General features: G+C 42.0%; 1 protein-coding gene across 7 annotated transcripts in view; it reads left to right on the forward strand.

Annotated features, from left to right (window-relative positions):
* Fgd4 (FYVE, RhoGEF and PH domain containing 4) overlaps positions 1 to 20,191 on the forward strand; it is a 227,235-nt gene that overhangs the window by 147,038 nt on the left and 60,006 nt on the right. For 6 of the 7 annotated variants that reach the window (XM_021236542.2, XM_004855019.3, XM_087200184.1 and 3 more), the window contains exon 2: positions 14,904 to 15,053. In XM_021236542.2, coding sequence (XP_021092201.1) covers positions 14,904 to 15,053 — 150 coding nt within the window. Of the gene's footprint in view, positions 1 to 11,207; positions 11,292 to 14,903; positions 15,054 to 20,191 lie in introns of those variants that run through there. The other variant, XM_087200183.1, reaches the window with a different exon arrangement.

Here is a 20,191-nt window from a genome sequence, read left to right on the forward strand (position 1 = left end):
GGTGAGATGGTCAGATTCGGCTTCGGGGAGGCCGTGTGGAAGCAGGCAGGGCAGGCGGGGGGAAGGGGAGGAGGAAGTGGAGAGGGAAGGGCCCTAGGCCAGAGGGAGGCACCCCATCACCACTGCATTGCACATCACTGCAGTACACAAGCGATGCTAACAGCCAGTGGTGACGTAGCATTTATCACGTGCCAACTCGTGCCCTTGGAGCAGTCTTCTGAGGTGAGCGTCTCAAATCCTGCAAATTCTCATCAGATGATGAAACCAATTGAACTAGAGAGAAACTAAGTCACTCAGCTGATTGCCTCTACTGATCAGCAGATGTGGCAAAGCCAGGATTTGAACTTGACAAAATGACTAGTTAATATGACTGGGGTAACACTGAGCGTCAGTAATATACAGTCACTAGTGCAGTGGGCATCCAGCCAGGTGCCTGCTTCCGGGGAAGGGGAAAAGCTGAGTGCGTTCCTGTAGACAGTGCCCTCTGAGTCGCCTTCCAGTCAGGGAAATCTGACTCGAGTTGTGAGGCCCAAGTGCACAGGGCACTTGGAGCTTTTCCTGATAGAGTCCTGAGTATCACAGCTCGCACCTGGTAGGAATTTGGGGGACTGGTTGGAAACTGTGCATCTGTCTGACCAAGTGGACAGGTAACCTCTTGGGCCTACCTCTCACCAGTGCTGCAGGATTACGGAGCAGTTGAAAAGTCTATGGTCCGGACTGCTGTGCCACTGTGCTGGGCAGTAAAGGAAGCTCCAATTTTAAGTGTACATCAATGGGAAACATTTTTTCAGATCAAGCATCACAGAACCTCCTCTAGTTCAAGGTGCTGTCCCCCTATTATTGCCCTCTGCAAGAAGGCAGAAAGAGCCAGGGATTTAGCTCAGTGGTTCCGTCTCCTGCCTTGCAAGTACAAGGACCTGAGTTCGATCCCTGGTACCAAAAAAAAAAGAAGAAGACAGAAAGAGCACACGGAACTGATTGTAGTTTCTCTTTACTCCCCTCTGCTCCACTCATGGTGGCAGACATGGAGCAACTGACTTGTGTTAAACAGCAAGAGCTTCCTGTAGTTTCCAGCAGCACTCTTAGCTGGACATAGCCAAGGAGGGCACTGCCATCAGCACACTGGGGATGGGAATTCCCTTGTCAGATTTTCTTCTCCATGTAGTGGGTGGTAAGAAGGTGCCATGCCAAGGGAGGGCAGACCATAGTGCATCAGTGCAGCCCGGTGCAGGGGTCAGGAAGGGATGAGCATTGTTTGCCATCCTGTGCAGAGCTGTGAGGCGTCGGACAGAAGCTGGGACCCTAGAGAGGTGGGCTAGGATCTGCTCTGTGTTTCATACCATGTAACAGAATTGCAACTTTGAAGGGGGCCACAGATGAAAGCATTCTTTAGAAATTTTATTGTTATCCTTTCATTCCTTTGAGGTAGCAAAAAATTCTAAAAATTCAGTAATTATGAAGCATGTTTTGGGGAGACTAAAATAAATATTCTGAATCTTTTTTTAAGACAGTGTCTATGTTGCCCAGGATGGCCTCAAATCTGGCCCAGGCTGGCCTCAAGCAAACGTCCTACCTCAGCCTTCCAAGTAGGGAACATCAGCTCATGACACTGTGGTACTTTACCATTGTTGTTAAAAAGTACATTTTGTGTTTGTAGCTGAATTTTTTTTTTTTTTGTACCAAGGATCGAACTCAGGACCTTGCACTTGCAAGGCAGGTGCCAGAACCACGGAGCTAAATCCCTGGCCCTGTAGAATTTCTTTTATCCCAGTTGCAAGTATACATTGTTGTATATGTTTATGATGCAATAGTAAAGGTTGCCTTTTTAAACATTTGTGTTTACTCCCTTGTAGGGCCTTTAAAACTATTGAATGGCTGCAGTTACCCATCCTCAAGGCTTATTTTGAGTTCAAATTGCTGTTGAACTCTCAAGGACTTCAAGCCACTTGCTTTACCTGACAGCATAGCATTCTTTAATTCTAGGTAATATTAGATCACAAGTCTGGAATATTGGCAGCCTAGGAGAAATTTTATTGATTCTAGTAAATGTAAGCACAAATTATAATCTGAATCATTCAGTCAGTTCCTGGGATTTTTTTTGGCTGTTACTTTTACAAAACAAAAGTGGATAGTTTCACAATTCCAGATGTTTATAAATCTGCTTCTGGGACATGAGAAAAATTGTTTGGGTGTAGATTTTTTTCTTCAGAATATTTAGGGCTTGTGTAGAAATAACCTTGGACTTTAGATTTTAGGCAAAAGTGGAAATATTTTAAATTTGTTATAGAGTAAGCACTAATATAGCTATGTATTTATTGTCAGAATTTAGAAAATCTCTCTCATGAAGTAGAAAACTAGGAATGTAGCCAAATAGACTTGCTAAAGCCTCTAGAATTCACTTGTTTCATATATTTGTCAGGCACGTACTATGTGACAGGAGGTGTTCCTGGGATACAGGAAAACAGAATTTATTACCTCTTTGGAGCTTGCTTGTAACCAGGGAAAACAGGCAACAAGCAGTACAGGAAGTAAGGAAGGACCTTGTCAGAAAATGAGTGCTATGGAAAAAAGGAACTATGAAGCAGAGTAGTCTCATTCCAGTAAGTAGGGTGGCCAGGGTCAGTCTGTGTTTATAAGATGCAGTTAAGGAGGGTTACACCATAATCCACTTGGAAACTACAGTGGGTAGGGACAGAATGGTGGCAGAGGAGGGGATAGCGGATGGGCAACATCTGGAAATATTTGAAGGTAGAGCCAGATGGAAAGGATCTGCAGAAGAGTGGAGAAAGGACTTTCAGATGCTTCTGGGGGATTTTGCCCAAGCATAGATGGAGTTGCCAAGGGGCAGAAGACTAGAGAGGCTGTGGTGTGGGGAGACAGATAGGAGGTGGGGGCATGGATTTTGGGGGTGCTGGGTGTCAGATGCTCTACCAGTGGAGACCTGGGCAACAGTGCATTCACAAGTCTGGCTTTTGGGTTCAAGATCTGCAGTGGAGATGCGAGCAGGGGCCCCACATGTGGAAGGCCTGAGATGGGGCCAGATCGTGGCAGTGTGAATGGGTGGGAAGAGAGCCCAGCACGCTCCTGAGCAGCGCTTCCTGGTCAAAGAGCTTTTAATAGGATTCTTTCTCATCGCTGAAGTAAGAAAAACTTAGTGCTTCTTGATTTTTTTCTTCATGATGTAAAAGATGTACTTTACATTTTTTAAAATTTTAATTGAGAAAAACAGATAAAATTTGTCACCGGAGCCATCTTAAAGTGTATATTAGTGGCATTAAACACAGCCACATGGTTATGTGACCATGCCCACCATCCACACACACAGTTCTGCATCTTCTTACAGAACAACATATACTCCTTAAATGGCAACTCCCTGTCCCCAGCTCCTGGAGACCCATTGTAGGTGTCTAATATAAGTAGAACCATTTGTCTTTTGGATACTTGGTTATTTCACTTAGAGATTGCCCATGTAGTAGTCTGGGTCAACATTGCCTTCCTTTTGCAGCTGGACAGTACTCCTTTGGACACGCACACCGCATTTTATGGACCCACCAGTGGGTGTGGTTGGGTCACTTCCACTTGTTGACTAGTGAGAATATACATCAATGTGGTTGTGTAAATATGGGTGATTCCTGCCCTCCCCCCAAATCCCTGTAATATATGTACTTGTTGACTTTGATAATTTTTTAAATATAAGTAACTATGAAAACATTTTTTTGGGGGGTATGAGGATTGAACTCGGCACCTTGCGCTTTCGAGGCAGGCAGCGGAACCACTGAGCTAAATCCCCGGCCCCATATGAAAACATTTTTCATAAAGATTTAAGTAATACAGCTATCTAGGCAGCAAAACATGACAGTTCTTGTTCACTGTCTAACCACAGCCCCAGGCCCAAGTCCCATTCCATCCCTTCCCTCCCTTTAGTAAGTTTACAGGTGAGGATCCCTGATCTGAAAAATCTAAAGTCTAAGATGCTCTAAAATCCACAATTTCTTCAAAGTGCTGAGAAGATTCAGTAAAGCAAAAGATAGGATTTTCTTCTGGAACATTCTGGATTTCAGGTTTTGAGATTAGGACTGCCTGACTAATAAGGTCTGTGCAAATATTCCCAAACCCAGTAGCTCCCAAGTCTGAAGTACTTCTGGTCCCACGCATTTCGCATAAGTGATGCTCAGCTTGCAGGTATTTGTATCATTCTTCTTTCTGCAGTGAAATCATGCAGTATGTGTTGTACTACAGTTTTCTTTTATCTGCTAGTATTTAGAGATCTTCCCAGTCTGTTAAATATCTTCTATAATGTTGAATTGAGTATCTGTTTACCTTTATATGCACAGGACTATTTCTGTAGGTTAGATTCCTAGATGCACAATTCTTCAGTCAAAGGAACTTTCTTAAACCTTTCATCAGATTTTCTGTCCTGGGATCCTTTCTGTTTTTTTTTTTTTAATTCTTTTATTGGTACATTGTAGGTATACAACACAATTACATTGCTCATTGGGAATTGTACCTTTACATAATGCATCTTGGTTCTTATTTTTTCCCATTCCTAGCCCTCCCTCCAGCCCCTCCACCCTTCCCTATTTACAAAGACTTTATTTCCATTTCTCATCATTTTTCCTTTCCCTTCTTTCCTTTCCCCTGCCCCTCCCACTACCCCTACCCCTACCTCTTTGGACCTTTTCTCCCTATTTTACATTATCGATTATTCATTCTAATCATTGGTACATTTTAGGTATACAATATAATGACATTCATCACTGGAAATTTGCACCTTTCCATAGTCTCTCTTGGTTCTTATTTTTCACCCTTGCCCAGCCCTCCCTTTAACACCTCCACTCCTCCCTATTTACAAAGATTTTGTTCCTATTTTTCCATTTTCTCATATTAATCCCATTCCCTTCTATCCTTTCCCCTAGCCCTCTCACTTCCTTCCCCTTTGCCCCTTTTCTTCCTATTTCACATTACCTATTGTACATTTAGTCCTTATTTACACTTTCAGTTTCTCACACCAGAGAAACTATTCAGTACTTATACATGTGTGTCCTATTTATTTCACTTAAGAGTATCGCCTCAATGTGCATCCACTTAGCTATAAATGTCTCTAATTTCTCATTTTTTATGGCTGAGTAGTACTCCATTTTATTTAAAAACCCCACATTTTCTTTATCCAGTCTCCAGTTGATGGGCATTTGGGCTGTTTCCAAGTTTTAGCTATTACAAACTGTGCTGCTATCAACATGGGTGCACATATATCACTGTGGTATGATTCTTTTAATTCTTTGGGGAAGATCCCCAGCAGTGGAATAGCAGGATCAAATGGGATTTCCAGTCCTAGTTCTTTGAGGTATCTCCATACTGATTTCCACAGTGCTTGCACCAGTCTACACTCCCACCAGCAGTGAAGCAGGGTTCCTCTTTCCCCACAACCCCGCCAGCATTTGTTATTGGTTGATTTCATGATAGCAGCCATTCTTTCTGGAGTGAAGTGGAATCTCAGCATTTTTTTCATTTGCATCTCTCGAATGACCAGTGATGTTGAACATTTTTTCATGTATTTATTTGCTATTCCTACTTCTTTGTCTGAGAAATGTCTGTTCATTTCAGATGCCCATTTTTGGATCGGGTCTTTAAATTTGGGAGGTCTGATCTTTTTAAGTTCTATATAGATTTGAGATAGTAGACCTTTGTCTGAGAAAGAGAAGGTGAAGATTTTTTCCCACATTGTGGGTTGTCTCTTCACACTGCTGGTGGTTTCTCTTGCTGTGCAGAAGCCTTTTAATAAGAAGGGATCCCACTTGTTGATTGTGCTAGTTCACGGGCAACTGAGGTTTTGTTCATAAAATCTTTTCCTACACCGATGTCTTCAAGGGTTCTACCTAACCTCTGTTCCAACTGGTTCAGAGTTTCTATTTTAATATTTAGATCTTTAATCCATTTTGATTTTAGTTTAGTGCATGGTGAGAGATATAGGTCTAGTTTCAATCTTTGGCAAGTTGAAGCCCAATTTTTCCAGCACCATTTATTAAAGAGGTTATCTTTCCTCCAGTGAGGGTGTTTGGCTCCTTTGTCGAAGATGAGATGGCTGAGTGTGCCTGGCGTTGTTTCCCCATCTTCTAATCTGTTCCACTGGTCCTCAAGTCTGTTTCTTTGCCAGTACCATGCTGTTTTTTATCACAGTAGCTTTGCAGTAGAGTTGCAACTTGGGGACTGTGATACCCCCTGCCATGTCTCTGTTACCTAGAATTGCTTTTGCTATGCTGCGTCTCTTCTTGTTCCAAATGAATTTTTGGATTGTTTGCTCAAGGTCCATGAGGCATGCTGCTGGGATCTCAATTGGAATTGCATTAAAGCTATATAGCAGTTTTGGAAGTATGGCCATTTTAATCCTTCCTACCCAGGAGCAGGGGATGTCTGTCCATTTTCTGATATCATCTTCAATCTCTCTTTTCAGAGTGCCATAGTTTTCAGAGAAGAGGTCTTTGATTTCTTTCATTAGGATGATTCCTAGGTATTTCAGTTTTTTGGATGCTATTGTGAAAGGAATTATTTGCCCTATTTCTCTCTCAGTGAGTCTGTCATTGGTGTAGAGGAAAGCTATTGATTTTTGTGTGTTGACCTTGTAACCAGCTACTTGACTGAATTTGGTTATTAAGTCTAGAAAACTTTTGGTGGAGTTCTTGGGGTCTTCTATATAGAGTAACATGTCATCTGCAAATAATGACAATTTGACTTCTTCATTTCCTATCTTTATTCTTTTTATTTCTTTCTCTTGTCTAATTGCCATGGCTAATGTTTCCAGAACTATATTGAACAAGAGTGGTGATAGTGGACATCCTTGTCTTGTTCCTGATTTTAGTGTGAAGGATTTCAGTTTTTGACCATTTAGTATGATATTGGCTGTTGGTTTTTCCTAGATGGCTTCTATCAGTTTGAGGTAGAGACCATCTATTCCAATTTTTTGTAGGGTTTTTATCATAAATGCATGTTGGATTTTGTCAAATGCTTTTTCTGCGTCTAGGGAGATAATCATGATTTTTGTCCTTGGCTCTATTGATATAGTGTATTGCATTGATTGATTTTCGTATATTGAACCATCCCTGCATCCCTGGGATGAATCCCACTTGATCAGGGTGTATGATCTTCTTGATGATCTTCTGCATTCTATTTGCATTATCTTCTTAAGGATTTTTGCATCTATGTTCATTAGTGAGATTGGCCTATAGTTCTCCTTTTCGGTTGGGTCTTTCTCTGCTTTGGGGATCAAGGTGATGCTTGCTTCCAGGAATGAATTTGGGAGTATTGCTTCCCTTTCAATTTCATTGAAGAGTTGAAACAGTAGTGGCAGCAGTTCCTCTCTAAATGTCTTGTAGAATTCAGCAGTGAAGCCATCAGGGCCCGAGCTTTTCTTAGTTGATAAGTTTTTAATTCCATTTTCAATTTCATTGATTGATATTGGGTTGTTCAGAATTTTTAGGTCTTCTTCGTTCAACTTTGGTAATTCATATGTGTCTAGGAATCTGTCCATTTCTTCTGTGATGTCCATCTTATTGGTGTATAGGTTCTGGAAGTAGGTATTGATGATCCTCTGGATTTCTGCTGGGTCTGTTGTCATTTCACCCTTTTCATTCCTAATTGTATGGATTTGGGCCTTTTCTTTCTTTTTTCTGACAAAGTTGGCTAAGGATTTGTCAATTTTGTTGATTCTTTTAAAGAACCAACTCTTGGCTTATTGATTTTTTGTATAGTTCTCTTAGTCTCCATTGCATTGATTTCTCCTCTGATCTTTATAATTTCCTCCCTTGTATGAGCTTTGGGGTTGTCCTGCCCTTCTTTTTCTAGAAGCTTGAGGTTCAGCATCAGGTTGTTTAATTGGGCTCGTTCTGTTGTCCTAATATGCGTATTCACTGCTATGAATTTCCCTCGTAAGACTGCTTTCATTGTGTCCCATAGATTCCGATATGTTGTATTGTCATTCTCATTTAATTGAAAGAACTGTCTGATTTCTTCTTTAATTTTCTCTGTGACCCATTGGTTATTCAGAAGTGTGTTGTTCAATTTACATGTGTTTCTGACATTTTTTGAGTTTCTTTTGCTATGGATCTCCAATTTCATTGCACTATGGTCTGATAATATACAGGGGATAACTTCAATTCCTTTGCACTTACTTAAACATGTTGTATGTGTGAGTATGTGGTCTATTTTGGAGAATGACCCATGTGCAGCTGAGAAGAATGTGTATTCTGATTTTGTGGGGTGGAAGACTCTGTAAACATCTGTTAAGTCCATTTGTTCAAGAGTTCGATTGAGTTCTGGTATTTCATTACTTATTTTTAGTCTAGTTGATCTATCTATTTGTGACAGTGGGGTGTTGAGGTCCCCCACTACAATTGTATTAGTGCATATATGACTTTTCATGTCTGTTAGTATTTGTTTTATATAGTTGGGTGCACTAGTGTTTGGTGCATAGATATTTATGATTGTCATCTCTTCCTCTTGGATTCTTCCCTTTACAAGGGTGTAGTGTCATTCTTCATCTCTCTTAATCAGTGTTGGTTTGAAATCTACTTGATCTGCAAAGAGGATAGCTACTCCTGCTTTTTTGGGGGTTCCTGTCACATGGAGTATTGTTTTCCACCCTTTAACTTTCAGTCTATGAGTTTCCTTTTGAATTAAGTGTGTTTCTTGTATGCAGCATATTGTTGGATTTTGCTTCTTGACCTATTCTGCCAGTCTATTTCTTTTGATTGGTGAATTGAGACCATTAAGGTTGATGGTTATAACTGAAACGTATTGACTTGTCGTTGCCATGACTTTTTCTTTTTGTTGGGTTCTCCCCCTTTAAATTTAATTTCTTGTCATGCCAGATGGGTTCATTCTGCTTTGCTTCCTAGGGTTGTGAATCCTCAGTGTCTGTTCCTAGGATATTGTGTAAAATTCTTTGGAATGCTGGTTTGGTATTCACGAAGTTCCTAAGGTGCTCTTTGTCATGAAAGTATCTTATTTCTCCATCCATTTTGAAAGATAGTTTTTCAGGGTACATCAATCTGGGTTGGAGGCTGTTTTCTTTTAGGGCTTGGAATATGTCACTCCAAGCTCTTCTTGCCTTGAGGGTTTGTGTTGAGAAGTCTGCTGTGATTCCGATGGGCTTTCCTTTGTATGTGATTTCTTTTCTGTGACTGCTTGGAGAACTTTGTTCTTCTGTTGTGTTTCTGGAATCTTAACAATTATATGCCTATGTGTAGATTTTTTTTGATCAAGGCAATTTGGAGTCCTATATACCTCACTTATCTGTATGTCAAGCTCTTTTCCCCTGCTTGGGAAGTTCTCTACCATTATTTCTGTGAAGAGATTTTTTTATGTCATCTGCACTCTCTCCTGTTTCTTCATTGAGTCCAATCAGTCTTATGTTATTCTTCTTTGCATCATCTAGCAGCTGCTGGATTGATTTCTCATGTTCCCTTATAATTTTGAAGCAATTTTTTTTTCCTGGTCACTTATTGCAATCTTATCTTCTTTATCTGAAATTCTGTCCTCACATTGGCTCATTCTGCTGTGTATACCTTCAATGGAGTTTTTCATGTCCTGGAAATCTATTTGCATCTGTTTTATGGATTCCATTTGTTTCCTATGTTGGGATTCCATCATGTTCCTGAGCACCTCTCTAGATTTATTAATCATGTCTTGCACTAGGGGCACAATTTCTCTTGTTGTGTGAGAAATTATTTCTGATTTCATTTTTTCCAGATCCCCTTTTGTGGCCAGTTCAGTGGGTCCAGGTGGTTGAGTATCAGAGTGTTCCATCTCATTTCCCTTTGGGGTTGCTGTAGGTGATCTGGAAGTCTGGTTTTGAGACTTAATTACGTGTTTTCTCATTTTGACTTGGGGGGGGGGGCTGTTGTCACCTGCACGGATTACCTCCTCTGAGCTGGGAGAGGTGGGACAGGGGCCGGGAGCAGCGGTAGGGATGGTGACCCAAAAGCCCTTTCCTGTTCGCTGGGAGCAGCGGGAGCGATGGTGGCCAGGAAACCCCTACCTCTGGGCCGGGAGCAGTTGGAGGGATGGTGGCCCAGAAGCCCCTCCTCTGGGGCAGGAGCAGTGGGACAGAAGGTGGCCCAAAAGCCCTTTCCTCTGGGCTGGGAGCAGTGGGAGGGATGGTGGCCCAGAAGCCCCTCCTCTGTGCCAGGAGCAGTGGGACAGAAGGTGGCCCAAAAGCCCTTTCCTCTGGGCTGGGAGCAGTGGGAGGGATGGTGACCAGGAAGACCCTTCCTCTGGACCAGGAGCAGTGGGACGACAGCTCAGAAGCCCCTACCTCTGGCCCAGGAGCAGCGGGACTCAGTACCTTGGTCTGGTGATCTGGTGTCCTCTGTGTCTTTGTAGTGTGGAACCAGGTGGCTGCCTGTCTGCAGCAGGGTGATTCGGCATCTTCCGCAGGACTCTGTAGTTTGTTATTTTTCTGGAGAATATGCTCAACCCTGTTACTTTGGGGGACTCTGTAACCATGCTTTGAAATAAATTTCCTGGCTGTGGATTTGTTCCCCTTAGCAAGAGAGTTGGAATCCATGAGCTGGGGCAGGAAGATCACAAGTTCCAGACCAGCTGAGGAAATTTAGGGAGACTCTGCCTCAAAATCTTAAAAAAGGTGGAGCTAGGATGTAGCATAGCGGTAGAGTGCTTGCCTGCCCATATGTGAGGCTCTTTGTCCAATCCTCAGTTTCCCCAAAGGAGAAAAAAAGTGCCATTTCAGCTAGCATGGGAAAATGCAGCCTATCCAGGATTAATGGGACAGATGGGGAGTTTTTGAAGGGGTGATTGGAAAGACCATTGAAGAATGTCATATAAGCAAACATTTTGTTTATGTACCAGTTCCCCAAGATGAATGTAATTACTGTGTATCACAGGAAAAAATGCCAGGCGTGGTGGTGCACACCTGTAATCCTAGTCCTTGGGAGACAGAGGCAGGAGGATTACTGCACGTTCAACGCCAGCCTGGACTTATGTATGAGACTTGTCTTAAAAAAAAGAAAGGAAAAATATAATTGAATACTTTTACACTAATGACACCTGGTACCATCACCTTTCCAAGTGTCCAAGGTTTCAACATCCATGATAGTCATGTTGATATTGTGCAGTGACATAAGGAAGTGAAACAGGCACGAGACATTTATGATATTCTTCCCAAACCAGCACCCTCGACTGATCACAAGAACATACAAGAGAAGCCCGTACCAAACAGCATTCTTCAGGAGTGCCAGGGTCGTGTGAGGTTAATCCAGTCTAAGGAGCTGCCCAGGGTGAGTCCACCCAGAGATGTAATAACTAAAGCAATGCACTTCCCACATCACACCTTGTAACAGAATAAAAAAGATGTTAGTGGAAAAATAGGTGAACCTGAATAAAAGCTGTAGTTTATTGTTGCAGCAGTGTTTCAATAGAATGCTGTGGTTACATTAAGTATATTTTATTCCTGTGCCATGGTTATAAGAAAACCCGAGTACAGCTCCTATGTAAATCTAACATTATTTTAAAATGAAGTATTTTTTGTTATTTTAAAATTATCTCTGTACTTCCGGGCAATTTATTCCTAAAAATATTGTCTCCCCTAGGAGACCACTTCTGCCCTCTTACATCCCAGCAATTCCCTAGTCTTGGGGTAGAGTCGCTTGGGCCCCTCTGAACCGGGACCTGGTGTGTTTGGGGGGGGGGGGTGGATAGGGAGGCAGTTTAACCACGGCCGCATGCAGGGCCACAGAGGTGGGATCCAGGGTCACAGAGCCTAAGGCATGAGGTCAGGCTGGAGCAGACTTTCCTCTGGAAAGCGTGAAAGAGCCATTCAAGAATGATGGGGTAAACATGGCATCCCAACATGATGTTTTGCAAATTGTAGCCAAAATCCCCTTACCCAGTTGAGGGAAAAATCTGCCACTCAAAAGTGTAATATGACACATGAACACGGAAATCCAGGGTCACGTGTGGAAGTGTGACCTGGGCAGCCTCTCCAGTTCAGAGGAGGGCTGTGCTGGAGTAATGGACTCTGCGGGGAGCGGATGTCCAGCCTCATGTTCAGCAGACAGAAACCACAACCAGCAAGCACAGTGGGCATCTCACAGACAGTGCAAAATTGGTTGGGACCAGGGGCTAAAAAGCTTACCCGTCTGCCCCAGGAGGCGGGGTTTAAGGGTCACCCCTGCCGTGCGGACTGACGTACAGTGATGTTATCGTCTGTGTCCAGGTAACTCACTATAAGTCACTCCTGCTGGTGCTGCTTGATAATTTGGAACCTAAGATCCCCTATGGTTGATGTAAGATTTCTCTTGAATGGGTGGACCGGTTGTTTACAATTCTGCTTTCAGTTTCCTGTTAGGCAGTCTGCCTAACAGGACTGTCTGTAGATGCGGGTAGGCTGAGTCAGTCACAAGCAAGCAAACAGTTTTGTTTTTATTGCTGGTACCCACAATATTAGTGGATGAAGTGTTTCATGAAATGCTGCTTGTTTTAGGCAAAATTTCTTTACCATGATATGCTTTGACCTAGACCAGTAGTCCACAGATTTCCCATAAAGGGCTAGATGGTGCCCCTTCCCCCCAAGGTCAGGAGGCCTTGCAGCTGCACCTCCACGGTGTGTTTGTCCATGCTTCTCTCCTAAGCAAGCTTTTTTAAATGTGAGTGTTTCCTGTCCTTCCTGGTGTTTCCATGTTTTGTGATAGTGCCTGAGGTTTGGAAGACTTGCTTTATTTAAACAATGGTCTTTGATGACATTTCTGGCTGGAGCTTGATAGCACTGGCAAAGGATGTGTAATCTTGACCTTCATGAATTTGTACAAAAATGAATGTGCAGTTGATGTCTTATTGCAGGCATTTTGGTACATTGATAGGAGATAATCTCCCTAAATATGACACTTGTAAAACCTATCATGCTTAGAAAACTTGCTATCCAGAAATTACGGGTCTCATTTTCAATTTCAAATCAATATTTTTGTGAGTCATGTTTTATTTCTAAAGAAATGTCATTATATAACTTACTTTATATGTCAATATCTGGCTGTGGTAACCTGTTTCTTTTAAAAGATCCGTTATTTTTTCATCAGATTTGTTTTATGATTATGTTATAGTTTCTTCTTCTTGTATATACTTGAGCTCAAACCTTCCTTGGATGTGAGTTGAGTTTTCACCAATTCTGCCCCAAACCATCCTTCACTAGACTCCAATAGGCGATCTTTAGGATACTAAGCTGTTCGTGGGTTTTCTGTGGAAAAAACAGCCAGATTCCCCTAAAAGGCTTAATTTGTTGCTCGATAGGCTGTGGTTTTGCTACCTCACACAGTTTTTCTGAATGGGTACCTAAGCTTAGGCATTTAAAAATTTGAACTTTATTTCTTCAGTTTCCAGTTTTAATAACATTCTGTCAAATAATCTTTGTAACTCTTCCTTTCTCTAAACAATGAATGCTTAACCCAGCTGACAAATTTACAGTTTTACCATTAAAAGCTCACTTAATGTTTGTTTTCACCCTGGCTCTCTAAAAAGTATTTTCTCTCACACAGTACTTGGAATTGTCAATATTTTCCAAAATAATTTTAACAAGATAAATTGTTAGGGGAGCATGCACATACAATTTTAAAATCAATGTTTTGTTGAAAGGGAGCATGTTGGCTCAATAGGTAGCTGATTGGGTTTTAAAGCAGCTTTTCCTGTTTCGATTGGTAAAGTTTAAAAAAGTCTCCTGATGGTTCTCTTTTGAGATATTTTGAATTCTGCACTGCCATTTTTCTGGGAGGCTGAGCAGAAGGATGCAAGTTTGAGGCCAGGCTGGACAACTTATGAGACCTTATCTCAAAATAAAGAGAAAGGGAAGGGCATGTGTGTATATATATGTAAAATCTCAGTGTAAAGGCCCCGGGTTCAAACCCCAGTTCCACAATAACAAACAAAAAACAACTTGTATCTTAACCAAATGATGTTTGTTTGTTTATGTTTTGTTACTGGGATTTAATCCAAGGTTGCTATATCATTGAGTTACTTCCCCATCCCTTTTTATATTCATTTTGCGGCAGTCTTGCCAAGTTACCCAGGAGGAGGGACTTAACTTGCAGTTCTCCTGCCTCAGCCTCGCAAGTGCTGGGGTTATTGGTGTGCACCACCAGGCCCAGTTCCAAATGAATGTCTCTTACCTGGCCTAAACTGACTCAGTCACAGTGAATTCCTGGTAGAAATTTTATTTTCTCTTATGCAGATTTCAGTCCATTGCTGATGTCACCAGGCCAGCCACAAGAGAGGGAAAGTTTCATGTATAAAGACCAAACTGAAAGATCTTTGAAATTGAACTTAATAACTTCTTATACAAAAGCAAAAGACTAATCTTTTCCCCTTTGTCTATGTCTCAGCATGATTTCTGTGTTTTAAAGACTGTCTTGGCTCCTGAGTTCTAAATAACGCGACAGTGTCATCTGTACAGTCTCATCCTCTCTCTCTGGAAAACGAGGTCACCCTGAGCGTCTGTCGTGACACTGTGGGGAGTGTGAGTGAGCCCCTGGGTGAGAGGTCGTGTGTCAGGGCAGCTGTCACGCTGGTGCTCCTGCTTTGTCCTTTTGAGGCGCTGGATGACAGGTGACGAGTAGAGCCTGGGAAGAGTCGCTGCTAACAGATGAGCACTGGGCCCACCTGTCCTCCCCTCCCAGGTCGAGGCAGTGGCATCTGCCCTTTGCAGCCCTGCGGAGCAGTCTGTGTCCCTGTGCTTTAGGAAGTTGCCAGTGCACTGGGTGAGAAGCCTCCCCAGGGAAGGGCATTTCTATACTCAGCTTTGGAACTGTGACTGCTTTGGTTTCTTGCAGTCAGGAGAAATGTAACTTGGCAAACAGAGCTGTCCTCGCCATCGTATTTACCTCCTTTTCTCTCTGAACTCACAGGCAGCAGTACACGTCCAAAGGTCGCTCTGGTCCCACCGTGTCTGACAAGCAGCACGACCACACTGGTTAACCAGAATGTGTCGGAAGAGGCTCAGGGAATAAATGGGAAGACACGAGCGAAACGCTGTGCTCCGAGTCCAAAGCCGCAAGGTAGGTGCTGGGGTTGGTGATCGAGTGGTGCTTTGTTGCCCAGTGCTGACTGGAGAATGATGACCACAGGAGGACGTTAATCTGTAGAAGGGGAAAGTCGTACATTTTCCCCCAGAAGAGTGTCAGTGTGTAAACCTCCTGAGGCGCAGAGGTCGGATTTGCTCTGCTTCTAAAACATTGCGTTACTTTTCTGTATTAGGGGCCTTTTCACTTTGCTGCAATTGTTTGCATGTCCCCTTAACTCGTGATCTCTTCACACCTTGTGCCTACCCAAGTGCGGGACCCGACTGACCATCTGTATAATAAATGCGGTTAGAACTAACATCAGCAAGAAATGACTTGCTAGATGTCAGAGAGTCTGAATCAGGTAATTCTGAAACAGTGCTTAGCATACTTATTGAGAGCTTGATTGGGTGGTGGCATGCAGCCTCAAAAGTGCCTTTTGGAAATGTTGTGCACGAAATACAACATTAACAGCCCCTTCATTCACTATGAAATGGCCAACAAGGGGGAAAAATAAACATGATGGTGGAAGGCTTTGTTCAGTGACCATTTACGTGTACAAAGAAATTTCCGGTGAACTGAGTATTAACTTTGAGAAACACGAAATTACAGTCTTGATGGTAGAGAACAAGGTCTTTTGAAATCTAGTACAAAAGCTAAGCTACACTGTGGCTTTTTCCCCTTGGGAGTTTTACATATGGATACGCTGTGGCTTTTAATGTACAGTTTTTTCCTATTAGGTTTTCATTTATAATGAATGCTGAACATTCATCTAAGAAACAATACCTAGGCATTCTCAGAATTACTGTACTTTAGAAAAATCAATTTCTGTTTTGTTTCTTTTGTATTTGCTTTAGTTTCTTTCCTATTGCTAAGAAAAAAAGTGTACAGGAGAATATATTATAAATGAACTGGTGTTATTATTTAAAGTTCTCTTTGTTAAGTTTTTCAGAAATCTTTAAAATGAGTTTAAAACGGGAATCTTCTAGGTTATAGGATATTTGCCTTTTTGTTCTCACTACTAGCTGTATTTGTGGTGGTGTGGTATATGACTATCAGTTCAATGGAGATTGAAATGATTAGTCCATTCATGAGCGTATCACCTTTTCCTTTGGGCATACTCCTCATAACAATGGTGTGAAAACAAATGCAGAGTATTTCTTGACCTTTATTTAAGCTATTTTATTTGCAAAATACAAAATTCTACTTTTCTCATCAGACCTGAGTTGATGAGGATCAAATATTATGTAAGACTACAAGAAGTGACAATTTCAGTTCATGTAATTGTCCAGGTCAAAAGCAAGCATTTCTTTATTTTAACAGCCCCTTCTCTGAAGATACATCTCATTACTTCATGGTTTTCACAGTCAGTGTATTGAGAAAAATTAAATCAGCATCTTCCCTGAGCTGCTGAGTGCCAAAATAGTCCTGTATTTAGGGAGACAATACTTGACCTCCATTTTACTCTTTTGTACTTACAGTAAAGTAAGTATATTGCTATTTATTTTCTTATTACTTCCTATCTTAAGTATGTATTACATACACTTTTCTATAATGCAGGGAATATTTCCACACACTAAGTAAATCACACATCCCAAACATCCTTTCAGTGTTTGCCCCTTCCCTGGCACCCATAGCTAAACTTAACCTTGTCCTTAACCCTAACATTTTATATTTTCCCGTCTTAGTCTGTTTGGACTTCTTTAACAAAATACCATAAGCTCACTGTCTTACTTGTCCCCGTTCTGCCGGCGGGAAGTTGGGGTCAGGGCTGGCAGGTTTGCTGTTGGGGAGGCCGGCTTTCTGGCTTGCACCAGGTGGCCTATAGGCGGTCTGGCTGGCAGTGTGGCTGGCGTGGTGTCAGGTGTACCAATCCCGTTGTGACAGTTAGGCCCTCATGGCTGAATCACATTCTCGTACTGGCACGTGGAGGCAAAAGTGTCAGCTCGAATTTGGTGAGGACATGAACATTTTGGCCGTCGCATTCCACCTGTGGTGTGTTCTGCTCAGCCCACTTGGTTTTTCTGTTTTGCATTACTGCACACCCTCATGCCGCAGGTCTACAACACCACTCGTCACCACATGGCTCCCGCTTTGTTGCTGCTGTCCTTTAAAACCTCACGTGTGCGCTGTGCAGGGGCCAACATCCCTGAAAAATGGCTACTGCTTAATATTGTCACATGAGCTGCCAGATGGATCGGGTCATGATTTACTGACCAACAGTAGTGGAGAGAGAAGCTACTTTTTGTTTCTTCTGACTCTTCCAAGCATTCGAGTACCAGATGCAGAGAAGGGAAGCGGGCACCAGTTGGGGACCTCCTGCGTAGAACCAGGGATGAGCACACTGACTCCTTTCTCCCCAGGTGTCGCAGATCTCGTAGATTGTGAGGCCTGAAGGTGCAGAGGCTGAAGAGCCACTGTGTAATTTCATGGAATTAAGACTCATTCAGGATCAGTAATTCTCAGCCAGAGTCAAGTTTGGCACCCACCACCACCTTTTATGGAGCATGAGTAATACGTAGACACTTTTGTTTTGTTTCTGATGGTGCTTTGGAGAAATGTCGCTGGCATCTGGTAGGCAGAAGATAGGCATGCTGCTTAGCATCCTAAGATGCAGAGGCAGCCCTCACAGCAAAATGTTACCCAAACCAAAACTCCAGGAGTGCTGCAATTGAGAAACTCTGATTTGCACACTAAAAGGGAACATAACTAAACCTTGGGACAGTGAGGTCATAGCTACAGTTTATTTTGCTGATTTAAGGAGGAGAGAAAGCTCTGTTGCATGCATCCCTTTATTAGTAATTATATATAATATGTCTGCGACAACACAATGTTTTTGTTACCAAGAAATAAATATTTTTGAAGAATTGTGTGTAGGTTTTAAAAAGCTAAAAGAGCCAAATTTTTTATTAGAGATTAAAGTTGTATTTGGATCTAAATTGGACTGTGTAGATTTTGACAGGATTTGTTCAATAGTTAGAGCTTGTTTTGCCTTGGCCTCAGAAAATACCCTAAGGCCTTGAAAAACAATGGCTTGTTCACTTCATACCAATCCTACCAGTCAAACAAATTACAAGCAACCTCCAGCATAAGTCTTTCTTCTTATTCACCACTTTTAATATTGGCCTATTTCCTGCCCTGCTAGATGTAACTCAAAATAGCTTCTGTAAAGCAGAGTTCTTTTTCTAAGGGCTTTGGTTCACAACATTCTCTGCGGTTCACAGTTACTTTGGCAAAGCTCGCATGTTGCCTCAATCATTAAACCTAAATATTTCTTAAAATTTCATGTACTTAAAGCCACATTATTAGTTGAATAATTTACATAAATATGGAGAGTTTAAACCTATTTATTGGCTTTGAAAATAAAACAGTCCATGCTTAATCATCTTTTAAATGAGTATACATGTAGCCGATCATTTCTCATATTTATTAAAATAAGAGTAATTAAGTCTACTTAATAATATCCAAACAATCTGGCAATGAGTTTCTCTTTATTCTGGATCATCCCTTTGCGGCGTCAAGTAGTTACCTCAAATTTAGCATGTGCGAAACCAAACCGTCCACATTCTTTCCAAGCACTTTTATATTTTGCCTGGATTTCTGTAATCACCACTAAATATCCCTCCAGCTCCCACCTTCCTTTCCCTACAGCACTCAGCAGCCAATGTGATGTTAAATTTGAAATCATAACATCACATCTCTGCCTAGAATTCTTCAGTGACTTCTCATCTTACACAGTCAGAATCCCCTCAGTGGTCTGTAAGATTTTACACCCCAGCCTTCTCCCCCTGACCACAGTGCCCTCTTTCTGCACTCACTTGCTCTGTCGCATGTAATTTTAGGGTCTCTAGCTTGTGCTCCACCCGCTAGCATGCTCTTCCCTGAGTAAATACTTCAACTCAAGTCTTCAAATCCCAGCTTGTCAAAGAGGTCCACTTTGCACAGCCTGTTTAGTACTGAAATCTGCTCTCTCTACACCCCAATGCCATTTTCCTTGGCCGTAGCTCCTCCTGCCTTTCCCTCTAGCACCCATTGCGTGCTGATGTAGAATTCATCATTGGTTGTTGGCTCTGTCTGTCCTTCTGCTCACTGATACACTCAAGTGCCCAGAACTTACTAAGTATTCAGTACATATTTGTTGAATTGATGGATCTGAAAATTTGAACTCTTGTATAGATGCTATGAGAATTCCTGGAAGACATAAATTTTTAAAAGGCTGAAATCTTATGGTTTATCAGTTTTTCTACGGTCCCTGAAACCCTGAGAATTCACACTGCTTCTCATTCTCATGGACCTTGGTGCCATCAGATTTTACAGTTTTAATCTGATGGGACTGAAGCACCATATTGTGTACTTAATTTGCATCTCCTTTGTACACTATTTTTCCTTTTTACATCCTTTTGGTTGTAGCGTCTTTTCATAATCTATTGGAGTTCTTTATTCTGGTTGTTGTTCCTTTCTTGGTTATGTATCATAAAAGTCCCCTGGGCCTGGAAATTCCAGCTCCTCACAAGGTGTGGTGGGAGGGCCAGGGGTGAGGGCAGCCCTGAAGGGTCCAGGGGCAGATGACTGGCGTTATTAAACTTTGAGACTTTGTATCCACCATGAAATTGTGTGTAGATATTAGACAGCGTTCTTAAAAACAGTTAAGTTATATAATATACATTTTACTCTTGTGCAGTTATAATGTGCTTTCACAAATAGCATTCTTCTTTGCAGTGTCCAAAAAAATCATTTTCTAAGAATTTATTCCTCCATATGTTACTCTTTGAGTCTTTGATGGGAGCAGTGAGATTAAATGGAGGGTCAGCTTTGTGAAAGTCATTTTATTTCCTTAAGAGTAAAATCCTGAACATACCATCAGATGGGTCAGAAGAGACAGATGGAAACAAAGATGAGTAAGACTCACCAAGCTATCAAGGAGCGCAGTCCAGGAACTGGTGACTCAGTGGTGGTTCAAGAATATCCCATAACAATATGATAAATGTCTGTGGAGATGTGTGAAGATTTTTAAGATGGGGAGGGCAACGGCGCATTAAGGGTGTAACGGGCAGGTTAGTCTTCTCAGAAAGCTGGGTAGGTGGCACATGCCTGCAATCCCAGCACTCTGTGAGGCTGAGACGGGAGGACTAAGA

Source organism: Heterocephalus glaber, unplaced genomic scaffold (assembly GCF_053883595.1).
Source record: "Heterocephalus glaber isolate CG9 unplaced genomic scaffold, H.glaber_assembly_v1.0 deba00001733, whole genome shotgun sequence".
Lineage (NCBI taxonomy): Eukaryota > Metazoa > Chordata > Mammalia > Rodentia > Bathyergidae > Heterocephalus > Heterocephalus glaber.